Source organism: Teleopsis dalmanni, chromosome X (assembly GCF_002237135.1).
Source record: "Teleopsis dalmanni isolate 2A chromosome X, ASM223713v2, whole genome shotgun sequence".
Taxonomy (NCBI): Eukaryota; Metazoa; Arthropoda; class Insecta; order Diptera; family Diopsidae; genus Teleopsis; species Teleopsis dalmanni.
This window is the reverse complement of record NC_051848.1, coordinates 90,082,686-90,096,216: the sequence shown is the minus strand read 5'-3', so window position 1 is coordinate 90,096,216 and position 13,531 is coordinate 90,082,686. Positions and strand designations below refer to the sequence as shown.

At 32.3% G+C, this 13,531-nt stretch overlaps 1 protein-coding gene across 1 annotated transcript in view; it reads left to right on the top strand.

Annotated features, from left to right (window-relative positions):
- Positions 1–13,531, top strand: part of LOC119688690 (serine-rich adhesin for platelets) — a 124,789-nt gene that overhangs the window by 41,798 nt on the left and 69,460 nt on the right. The window contains exons 6-8 of the mRNA XM_038103357.1: positions 1,053–1,325; positions 1,885–2,310; positions 8,269–8,385. Of these exons, the coding sequence (XP_037959285.1) occupies positions 1,053–1,325; positions 1,885–2,310; positions 8,269–8,385 (816 nt within the window). The remainder of the gene's footprint in view (positions 1–1,052; positions 1,326–1,884; positions 2,311–8,268; positions 8,386–13,531) is intronic.

Below are 13,531 nucleotides of genomic sequence, written 5' to 3'. Positions count from 1 at the left end.
ATGTGAGATACTTAGAGATTGGCCTACAACATCTCAACCACTCACAATAGCTTTGATTTTACAACTAAGTATTTCTCTCATCAGCATATCAAGATAATTTTTTCCCTTTTTTTTCCCTAAAGTGAATAATGTAATACTCGTAGCAGGTTGCATAAATTTTCCTAATAACCATTCACTGACGCAAAGAGACCGCAATGTCAGTTCGTTCTATAGCGTCAAGCAATTTTAAAATTGGACTGGACAGGAGTTGATTCCGTATTGATGGTGAACCGATAACAGTTTTACGTATAAATGCATATGAACTATGTCAAAGGGTGAAAACTGCTTAAGATATAGAAATTTTTCTTTTATTTATATCAAAACTTACTACAAAGCGATGGATGATGATGTGACCTAGTTTCACTTTCACATTATTTCTACACGATGTTCTGAAATATGTTCAAGCAATTAATGCCACAAACTTAATTCAACTGCTGTTCTTCCCATTTAATATGCACCAAAGTTATTTTATTCCTTAACAATGTATAAAAATGTCATTAAGTTTATTCGAATTTTTTATTTCCAGACTTATGTCTGCAGTAATTTGTTTGTTTTTGTGACTGCAATTGTTAACATTGCGTGAAAGTGTTGTTAAATCTCTGAGTCAGACTTGAAAGAATTGTGCTTCATTCCGGTTGAAAGTCCTGATAAAGGCAAAAATGGTTGCAATCCATTCGATTGGACTGTTTTTGTACTTTTATTGGTAATTTCTGTTTTCTACAAAATGCCAAGGCAGGAATTTAAAGCACATTTAAAAGACTTAAAAACTCCCGTTCGTATAAAATCGTTTTAATGGTTTTGTTACTTAATGAGCAGTTCTGTTAAATGTTTATAGCATGTGAAAGCCAAAAAATCATTAAAGTCTGCTTAAGCTCCAATGCAAACACTTTTACAATTACATTAATTGTGAAATACTCATGAAGAGTAAATGAAATTAATTGCATTGCAGTTTTAAGTAGGCACGATTAAAGTGTAAGCAATTGAATAATTGCTCTTACTCCTCTTGTTTGCAGGTAACAGACTGGGGTGTCGAACAATGCCGTTCCTTGCACATACATGTTAAATCACCGCCACGTCTACGTGTTGATCCTGCCAGTGTGACTTTAGAGCGTGGTGACTCATTGCGTGTTCGCTGCTTGTCACCTGGCAACGATGATATCAAACGCTATGCTCAGCTCGGCTACAGTTGGACACGAAACAGCATGCTCTTTCAGTCTGATCCAGCCAACGTTATGTGGGAGGATCTGTATCCTGACGGCAGCATATTAAAAATTAATAACATACAGGTTTGTAAAAAGATTGATTGATCAACATATATATGTTAGTCTACTAAATAGTTTTAATGAGGACTAGTTGACCCGACTAACGTTGGTTCCCCTTTTAATTAATTTTCCTGCTCTGCTAAGTAATAATATTTGTTGCTATTTCCTTATCTATGTAGACAAAGAGATTGTCAGATTTATCCATATGAGAAGCAATCCATATTTAGAATTAGGATAAAACCTAAATAATGTTAATAGCGTTTGTTTTAATTTTGTTCAAATTATAACTAATATCGAATGTTTTCACAGTCAATGTTAAGCTTAAAAACTAAATATATGATCTGAGTGTATACCGAAGATTAGTTAAATCATTAAAAAGTTATTGAGTAACGAACAGACGAACAAACAATTTTATACATATAGATACAAGTCCTTTGCTGCAGCTAAAATAGTACCTATAACATAAAGCACATAACATCTTATATAACTGGACTAGATATAAACATTAACATAAACTACTAGGCTTAAAAAATATATAATAACATGTAATTGTAATATTTGTTCTTTTCCTATTTTTTCAAAGAAATCTGCTGAGTACGCTTGTGTCGTTTCAAACACTGTGAAACCCGTTTCCAAAAGTGTATACATTACTGTTATCGATCGAAATGCAGTACAAGTATGTCATGCAGAAACCCTGTATGGTGTGCGTTGGCCTACAAGTGCTCCAGGAGCAGCAATTATATCCGATTGTCCACGTGGTTTTGAAGGACATTCACGTCGAATTTGTGAAAAACATGATATCGGTAATTCAACTTGGCTATTACCCGACTTTTCAATGTGCATACGAGATCAATTGTTAAAAATTTATAATGAATTCCGGGCACTAAGTGCTGGATTTCAGCAGTCCAATTCTTCGGCCATACTGAGAGCCTGTTTTGAATACACACTCAGAAGATATACGCACTTTTTGCCTGGCGAAGCTGGATTTTTGGTGGATATGTTGCATGAGGTAAGATTTAAAAAAAAGTCTAAAATATATATTTTTGAGCTAGTATTACACTTTTTTTAAGTATTATATTTTGAACCATTTTTTATTTGCTGAATGAATATATTTATACATAAATGTGTTTAAAGAGAGGTTATAACACTCCTTTCATAAAAGTATATATAACAAGAACGCTTCACATAGAGACATTAAGAAATTCGTAACATTGGTAAATAAACCAGAAATATGCATACATTAATATATTTATTTTAGAATTTCTAACACCACAATTTTTACTGTGTGTTATGTTTACTAACATTCTAAGTACTTCACACTTGAAGATCTAAAGTAGATACAGCTTGTGAGGTAGCTGAAAGAAGAACTTCTAACTGAAGAGTTGAACATTTCAAAACTCTGATTTGTTTTAGTAACATATATCGAATAGATATATCTGTTTTGTATTAGTTTTTATGTGCTTTCCCCAATTATCTCCACCTATTCTAAGACTTTTAATAAAATCAAGCACGTTGAGCAATTTGGCTTTTTTCCATGTTTTGTATATCAACGAATATCTTACGAATATCTGCGAAATATTAATTTTATTGATATTGTATCTCAACATTTATTATGAGAACATAAATTTCCTCTCTACTTACTACAAAATGTATGAGACTGTCTCAGATGGGTTGGTATATTTTCTAGCCTGTCTGGCTTTCTTTGATATTTACACTTCATTCAAGGCTTCCACAATTCAAATTGCTCCCAAAACACAAGTTTTTCCGCAATGTTCCTATTTGCAAGACTCTAAAATTTGTGAATTTCAATTAATTGGCGTTTAAAAAAATTAATGACGATATCCAATATCAGCATCTGTATATACAATCGAAGTCGATTATAACGACGTCGCTTAAAACGCCCAATTGCTTAGTACGATGAAATTTTAATATTCCGATATTTTGCTTGTACTAATCCCTACAAAATAATATCGTTTACGACATCGCTTAAAACGACGAACCTATTAAAGCGACGTATTTTCCTATAATTTAGGTTCTTATTATCTGTTACAACGACTATAAACTCATATATATGTACACATAATATAATTGCATTTACATACATTAGAATGCCTAAGTGAAAATAGTATTAAAAAAACGTATGTGTCAATGCAAAACTCGGACGAATGCCTTCTGAAATGGTTTAAACAACAATGAAGTCTTAATATTCCAATTAATGCTCCAATATTACAAGCTCAGACTAAGACTTTTGCAACCAAACTTGACAGTATTAAGGAAATTTTGATATCTTGAATTTAACGATTTTGACGAGGACGTGATACTGTACCAATCGGAGTCGTGGAAAAATGGTTCTACAGTATTTAGCCCCAACTCTGCTCACAACATTTCTAATATTGAAAATCAAATTGCTTTTTTTTTGCCACTGAATGTTACACCTATACTACAGCCTATGGATCAAGGCGTAATAAAAACATTGAAGACGAATTATCGAAATCTACAAGTTTCAAAAACGCTACAAAACACTGATACGAGGGCGGTTTAAAAAGTAAAAACAAATTTTTTTCGATAAATAAACATTTTATTATTCTACATAATCGCCTACATTTTCTACATTTTCTTATTCCCTCCAAATAATAGGTTTTCTCAAAGCTCTCAAAATACGCGTTTGTTTCGGTAATGACTTCTTCATTCGACTCAAGTCTCTTACCGCCCAGCCATTTCTTTAGGTTTGGAAACAGAAAATAGTCGCAGGGGGCTTAATCTGGAAAATATGCTGGATGGGGTTCGTATCCCAATTCGTGTATTTTGGGCACGAATGCTTAATCAGCAGGCGAAACTCACTTTTTTCCATTTTCGTAAAAATTCACGAGGTTGTCTGCTTTGAACGGCTATCAAACACCAACTGAACGACGTAGCTTGCTCAAAATTAGAAAATTACCCACTGGTAGATTACAGGTGACGGCAGCACTGTTGCATATGGAGTAATTACGCGAGAAATTCAAAAAGTCACAGATTTATCAAACCGCCCTCGTAATTCCAAAGAGTCGAAATTATATGTAGAGCCCACTACAATTACAAACAGTTTCCAGCATGCAGGTTTTGTTGAAGGTTCATTACAAATTGAAATGAATACAATATCTTCACCGTCTGGTACGCCAACACAGGCTTTCGTCAAAGCTTGAAAATATCGATAGGCTTTGATGACTTTTATATATGCAAGAAATATAACAACGACGACATTAAGCGATCTATTACAGCTTTACAAGGTGAATGTGAAATGGATAACGGCAACAAAGGCGATAATATACCCTAATATACCCTTCCAGTAACTACGGATTGCAAAGCGGTTAAAGGCTTGCAAAAATACGAGTATTTATTACTTAATGAATTTTTGAATAAACAGTATAATTGAGCCCGAGTTCAATGATCGACCTTCGACGCATCATTAATAAACATTTATTAGTTTACTAAACGATGATTGAAATTGAATATTGAAATCATTCAATATTGTGAGGCATCACCTATTTTAGATATGGGTTTGTGAGAGTATTTGAGCCAATAGGCCAGCTTAAGAAGTTTGTTTAGAAATATTTAAACGATTTCTAAATGCTATCGAACTTTTAATACAATGTCCAGATTAATGCATTTTAGAATTTTGTTTCTATTAGCTAACAATTGTATCTTCAAGTTATAAAATCAAGTGAATGTGCCGGTGTATTTTTATTTTATTACATCTTTATACTTACACTACTGTGCACTGTCATTTTTTCTCTATTATAAAGAAAAGTAATACGTGGCGAAGTACATTTATGACCTCTTCAAGCTCGTACCATAGTGGAGTGTTACTTTTATTATCAAAAGAATAATAAAAAATGTGTCATTTACGTCCCACTTTAACTGATGCTGAAAGAAAAGAACGTCATCGTTTACAAAGATTAAAATCAAAAGCAAAACTATTATTATTATTATTAAACCACTATTGCTATTAAATTAAATATGTATTTTGTTCATATTCAGATTATTTTAGATTTAAAAAGATACAAAAAACGACGCAAAGCATGGCAAATAAACAAATTCATGAAACAATTGAGGTCGACACATCTTTTGTTTTTTGAATGAACTGGATCTGAAGGTACTTCAGATTTTTGTTGTGATCGTGAAAAATTTTTATTCCACCTCAGTGTTCATCTTTAGCTTTTCCTTTTGTTACCGACCTGACCGATCTGTCGTTCTTTAAATTAGCTCCGAGCCTTTAAGCGTTGCTCCAACTCTGACCTCTAGTCTATGTACACACAAACCCAACGGGCCATAATTTAAGCTCTTCTGGGCTTTAGACACAAGGCCACCACTCGTATCAAACCAAAGCCTTAAATACCAATGCTTTTAAATAAATTTATTTATGGCTATTCCAATAGCAATTTGTTAATTCTGAAATTGTTTCTATTAACAAATTGGACTTGGTCCACGTAACCGAAACTGAAACTTGTCAATTTCTACTAAATGATATTTGCAATTTAATTTTCACGTTTTAAGGTTTAAATTTTACATTTTCCACTAAGGTATCCTTTAACGTTCTAAAAATGTTAAAAATACATCAAATTGTACACGAAGTAAAGGAAATACGTGCAAAACTTTAAAGTTGGAAACAAACTTTTGAAAACGTAATTCTTCTCCTGCCGCACCCATAATTACTTCCATAGCTCAGCGGAAATGTGCGGCGAAAAATTTTTTAATTATAATGACATCAACATGCACTGCAACTGCAAGAAGTACGTTCAATGCACTTTGCTGAAAGTCCTGCTTCTTTTATTAAAGGCAAAAGGAAAAATATTGAAAATATGACAAGTAACTTCAACAGTAAACCAACACAGAACTTCTGATGTGGTCAAAAATGTTAAGGGAGTGAGTTGCTGCGGTTCTGGGGAAGCTGCTATTCTAGTACCTTCAAATTAATTTAATGCAAGTGACATAATTTTAAGAGGTGATAATTATTAGCATAGATAAGGTACAAGTCCTAGAGGTTACTAAGATATTGAAATGTGGACGTAATTCTCGGATACGCTTTTACCAAAGGCTTTATATTTAAATTTAATTTAAGGTTATGTGTTCGATAACAAAAAATTAGAAAACACGCAGTATAAAATAAATATTTAAAATATAGGTACGGTTGATATAGGCACAGATGTAATATGTAAAGATAAAGTAGAGGATATTTTAAAAAAATTATAAGCCTGAGTATAACGTAAACAAATCTCCGGTAGTTACTTACTTAAATTTGAAATTTTTTCGACACGCCCCAGTAAGATAACCAATTCACGCACAAATAGAGGAGAGATTAAAAACTGCCATTATTGGAAAATCGTATTCAGAAGTGAGAGGCAAAGTAATAGTAGTTAAGAAGAAATACGTGTGTTAAAAGATTGCTTTCCGGTACCGATAGTTGAAAATATGCCAATAAAGTTGTACGACGCAGCACATTTTATTATCATGGATTTAGAAAACAGATTCTTACATGTGCAGATCGAAGAAGATAGTAAGAAATATATAGCTCTCGTAGCTAAACGAGGTTTATTTGAATTTAAAAATGTACCTTTCGGATTATGTAACTTACCGTCCAATTTTATAAAAAATATATTTCAAGACTTAACTTACGGTAAGATATTAGAATTTTATATCGACGCAATAATTATCTATAGAAAAACGCCTGATGAATGTACAGAAAACTTGACAATAGTATTGGAAAAAGCAATAAAATGTGATTTAAATTTTCAGTGGATAATGTGTATTGGGCATTGAGTGGCAAATGGACAAATTTCCTACACCAAACAATATTAAAGATGTGCAGGCATTTTTAGGACTAACTGGGTTTTTTCGCAAATTTATAACATAGAACATTATGCGCTTATAATACGACCATAAACAGACTTGCTGCCAAAGAGTGTTCTATTTAGAGTTAATGAAAAAGAAAAATATGAAGTCGAAAAATTAAAAAGCAAGTTAACAAAGGAGCCTAACATATACTACACCTTTACAACACAACGAGAGAAACTAACTGCACACCGATGCGTTCAAAGAAAAATATAGGACAATATTGTTGCAGAAAAGATCGTTAGAAAGTTCGCTACTTTCGGGAAAAGAACATAACGATAACATTAAAAATTCTACTGGAGATGTTGGAAAAAATACACTAAAATTACAATATGTTTATTCCTTTAGTGTTTGATTTCATTCACTGTTAAATATAGAAGTAGTAGTGAACTAGACTGTGATAAAACTATTTATTAATCAAAAATACCTTTGCAAGGAATTCTAAGAATCTCTGCTGTATTGCAAGTTTGAAGTATACTACATTAACGTTACATTTCTCATGCCCAGATATATTATTAATTTTGTAATATTTAAATATACAGATCTAATTTATATGAAACCAATTCAGATAAACTGTTATGTTTTATAGGCTTGGGTCACCATTTTTCATAAGCCATTTTTGTATAGTTATATTGCGGCACGTCGATAAAACGCATACTGTAAATTAATTCTAAATCTAAATCTAATCTCTTTAATACGTATGTAATTATCACATACGTATATTAAATATTTTTAATTTTTAATTTCCACCCTTCAAATTTTTCACTAAATTTGAGGTTTCTTGTTTTTTTCTTATAATTTAACACAAAATTGAAGGCAAAAAACTTTTGTGAAAACTACAATTTTTCATTTTAATGCGCCCACAAATTTGCGCTACAAATTTTAGGATCCCGCAGCACTTCCTAAAATGAATATCCGTTTCCTGTTTCATTCTTTGAGTGTTGTTTTTTTGCTGGGTTTTCATGCTTTCAAGCCAAGAGGGATCTATTATTTCTATGACTTTTCGTTTACATACCAAGAATAGGCAGATATTTACTCTATATGCATGCACGAAATATTTAAGGGAACTTTTCTTTATTTAGTATTGCACTTCTTACAGATCGACTCATATTTGCAACTCAAAGGCACACAATTGGAGCGTGAAATGGCAGCCGAAATTATTTTGCACATCCTAGACAAAGTGATGCAGAATGCAAAGTCCTTAAATAGTCAACAGGTAAGCGTTAGAATACACAATGTTCACTTAACTTAGAGATTACATGTATATAGTATAATTTTTATTTATTTGTAATAATTTTGGGCACAAATTGTGCACACATTTGTCCTATTATATTCTCATATGCAATTTTTCATATCCCCACAAAGCCTCTTAAATTTTTATGTCACAATGAATTTATCATATAAACAATCTTTGAAGTTTAGGAATAGGAAGAGTACGTTTGGGATAAGTGCGCCTTTGTAATGGAATTTTGTTAAATATTACTGAACACATAATGCAGTAGTCAACAACATTTATACTACAAGCCATGGTATTTTATGGCAACTTCCGTTTGCGGTTTCTTCATCATTTCTAAATTGTGTGACATAAATTATGCAACAAAAAATTAGATCGCACAAAGAGTTCTGAGCTGACACCACCAAGGCAAAAAGAGTACATAACTCACAATGTCGCACATAAGCTGGGCCATTTCAATATTTCCTGGAAATTTGCACAAAACCAAAAATATGCCCTTTTTTGCGGCGTTGAGCACAAAGCACGATTTAAGTGCAAAAAATGATATAGTGTCGTTAAGATTTATGCTACGCGAAAAGGAATTCCATGGAATTTCATGTTAAAGGAACAATTTTTGTTGCGCCTTAACCACTTGGTAGTCAGTAGGCATTTACGACAGGAATAGCAATATAATATTGGTTAAAATAATTTTAAAATAATAATACGACTGCAACTATGTTACTCAACAAATACATGAATATTTGCACATTATCTAAATCTATGCTTTTAGGTAAATAAAATTAACGTATATATACATTTATAGAACTTAAGGAAGAATTAAAAAAATTGATCATATTAAGCCGGTCTTGCACACCCAATGAACAAACATATGGAAACTGCCATCCATACAGGTTAATCAACTCAGATCGCGAAAATATGAACGGAACTAAACCACGCTCTAACTCGTCTACTATGTACAACACGTATAACTTTGATGCGAATTATTGTAGCACTTACCTCCAGCTCAAAAAGTACCCGGATTTTGTAAATAAAACACACAAATTTAAATTATATTCCAAATTTATTTTAGCTCCTTCTGAAGCGATACACATATGCCAACGTTTAACCCAATCTTCCATGCACCTTTCGTAGGCCCGTGCAGGTATGGCATTTAGTTCCTTCAGCGAATTCTCTTTTACCGTTTTAATCTACTCAAAACGCTTGCCACGAAGGTTCAATTTGAGTTTTGGGAACAGAAAAAAGTCGCACGGCGCCAGATCTGGCGAATATGGTGCCTGAGCGATGACAATGGTGTTGACAGCCGTGTTTGGTCAAAAAATCGCGTACAACAAGAACTTTCCATAGTAAAAATCGATTAATGCGCTTTAGGCAGTCTCACATTAACAGCTGCTGTTAACAAACTAATTGACAGTTGGCTCTCAAATTTGTAACATATATCAAAAAAGGGTGTACCAACATAACAAAAACAAAAATTTTTCAAAAAGCTCTATTACTTAAGGAGAAGTTAACAAACAACAAAACCACAAAATCCGGATACTTTTTGAGCAGAAGGTACAGCAAATTTGTTGTAGTTTTCTCTCTACATAACTTTTGCATTTGAATTGTGCCTTTTTCTCGTTTTGTGTGCTTCAACTCTACTTAAATGTGTAGCGCAAAGTTTTTCTTCTAACCACTGCTTTAAACCATTTGATTTTCGTGTTATAGAATAGAAAAAAATATTTAAAGAATTGAGAATTATTTATATATTATATATGTACAACAAAAATTTACTGTATTATTCTGCTATTATTGGTTAATAATAACACCTGCAATAATCAAATTTGCAATATTTTTACAGTCGATAAGGACATAAAGATATAAGTCATCATACCTTAAAATTTTATCTCAACTTGACCTTAAAATTATTAAAATTATAAAGAACCAACATAGGCTCATTTTGCTGTATTGTTCACCACAAACATTTTCAACTTAAGGTCAAAAATTTTTGAAGTCAAATGACAGTTCCCAAAGATAATGGACCAAACTCTAATACTAACGAACTTGCCATATGTGTGGAATACGATAGTGTTATTTTGTGTTGATTGGTGAGGTACGTTATATTTTTTTTGAAAATAAAAGTTATGTAAAGATAGCTCAACAATTTTTTTTATTTTATTTTTTCTTTAATATTTCAACTTTAATCTAAAGTTATCTTCAAGAAACTGACAATTTAAAGGCCGTGTGCGAGTTGATCTAATTAAGTGAAACTCTAAATTGTGTCAATAATGTAGGTAAATGTTGTTATCTAGAATACTTTCAAAGTGACTAAATCCAGCCTAAATAGAAAAATCGCCACTTTATTATTTTCATAAGATCTTAAGTAAATAAAAAAGTAAATCAAAACATATAATATTAATAATATATAATAATTTTATTAAAACGTGTTGTTTTATTTGTATTAAAAAAATTAATTATCGTTATTAGAAAACTTTTAACCGAAAAGTGAACAATTTTTATATGTATTTTTCGTTATTTATTGAGCATTTGCAATAAATTTTGAAAATATTTGTATTTAATATCATTAACATTTGTTTGATAAAATTTTATTATAATGGCTGTTACCACAAAAAAGGGTGAATTTCTTTTCATTAACTTGGCAATATTGTGTTGCTTATTTTTGACGTTTGCATAATTTGGAAAATACATTGAAATACATATTGGCTGTCAAAATGGAACTCGTACACTTTTTTGAACTTTGTAGCTAAATCTGTGCAGCACAAAATTTCCCAAGAAAAATCTCATTTAGTTTAGCATCAAATTAGCACAACTCGCACACGCCCTAAATAGTAATAAAATTTAGGCAGAGTACTAACGTTACTCTTGCTATCAGTTTGGTATCTTTTTGTAATGTGTTATCAAAACCGCTAATACAATCTAAATTAAAAGGTGTATATGAAAGGAAAATATTTAATTATCGGCACCACGGCACTAAGCAGTGTTTACCATAACTGCACTGAAAAATATTTTATATTAATTAAATTTATGAAACAACAAACACATTATCATTAAAAAGTGAACTCAAAGCAATCAAATATAGTAAAACTAACTTGCTTCTTAATAATTTATCATTCAATCTACTTTACTCCTATACTAATATCTCATTGTATCTGATATGTACAATATACTAAGAACCCATAGACCAAATCATATTTCAGTGGTATTGCTTGCTGTTATTGAATTGAATGTATCACTTAAAGTTAATAAATTATTAACGCAATTACTTGCCTAACATCACTTTACAATTACCAGCTGTTAATATAAATTCTACAAAAGCAAAGTAATAAATTTCATCGTCAAATTAATATTTGCACAAAACTCCACACACTTGCCTGATTTGTATGCCAAATATTTATGGTCTTATTTGCAGAGTATATGGCTGCATTTCTAGAACCATTTGCAGAACGGCACTAAATAAATTCATGCGATGAACACAACAAGATATTTTACGTACCAATATATTTTACATTATAGCAAGAAAATCGCATAAGTGCGAGCACAACATGACGTATGAGTGATACAACCGTAATAAAAGTAATACTGTATTATAACCAATGATAGCACTTACCAACACTACCTCGTACTGATCCAAGACCAGCAAGAGTGGCAACAATACAGTTTTTATTAGCAGCAATAGTAGTGCTGGTGTGATTTTGCCTCCCGTATCAACGACAACGACGACGACAACGACAACGTCAACGTACATCAGCACAGACGACATCAACAACATGAGCAGCGACAACAGCTCTACTTGTCAGATGATGTATGAAATCAAATAATTGTCGCGTATACGCAATGTAGAACAGTAAAAGTGGCATAATTCAAAATGAAAAGTGAATAGCTCTTTAATAGTATTAATTAATAGTCACATAATGCATGCATCTTCCACGCTGAGCACTGAGCACTGTGAACTGCGAAACGGCAAAACTATGAGCTTGCGAATCTGTCGTGAATACGCGAATTTATGAGATGTGGCTGGCACATAATTGAATACAGTATCATTTTACCAAGATTTTAAACAAAAGTAAAGTGCTGCTACTTATAGGTCTCAGAAATCATATATATGCACACTTCTCTACATTCCGAGCTCATTAATGGACACACAAACACATCAGACGAGAGTGCAAAGCAGGTCAAAAAGCCTGAGTAATTTGAATAGCAGTTCATACTTGCATGTTATGTTCATGCAGAATATAATTTATATATATTAAAAGTAGTAAAGAGACACACTATTTTTTTTTGTTGAAATGCATAATAAAGTGAATGAAATGTTTGCTGTTTTCGTGTGTCGCTACGCTGTTTACATGGAATTAAATTAATGAACATTTTTTGTGCCAATAAACATTAAGTTTCTTTTCATCTGCTTCACTTGCTGGTAGTGCTGGTGCTGTGGTTCAATTCGTTACACTTTAGTTGAACATTGTATGGAGCTATGGAACAGTTGAGCTGTTGAGCGGTTGAGCGGCTGAGCAGTTGAGCAGTTGAGCTCGTCCCGTGTTGCTCCTTTTGATCTGTCTACAGAAACAATTGAAATATTTTTATATAAAAATAACATGTTTGCACATGAGCAGAAATTGTTAATGTCTTTCATAATTTTTAATTTAATATATGTAAGTAAAAAAGTAGCGCAAAAAGCAAAAATGAGCAAAATCAGACGTCACTGATGCAGCAAATGTGTTAAATGACATGTTCACAATATCCGGGCTTGCTGATGCTTCGACTTTGTATGCACTTGTCAGTATATTAAAATGGCTTTGTTCTACGTGCTCCTCTATGGCAGTAACTCTACGACTGCAACTCGACTGGCATTCAGCATTTATGGGTGTATTCGTGATTTTGAGTTTTTATATTTTCAATTAATAATGATGCGTTTACACTGATGTCATTATGTCGATAAATTTACCCACAAAATAAGGCAAATACATATACTGAAATCAGATATCAACACATAAAGTGCTATAATATATAAGGAAACAATATCAAAATTGAAGGAGTATACGAATAGCAAGAGGCAAGAGGCAAAAGGCAAAAGGCGAGAGGACAAAGCAATACTATCAAGTTGCAAATGAAAAAGCCTGCCTGAAAATTATAT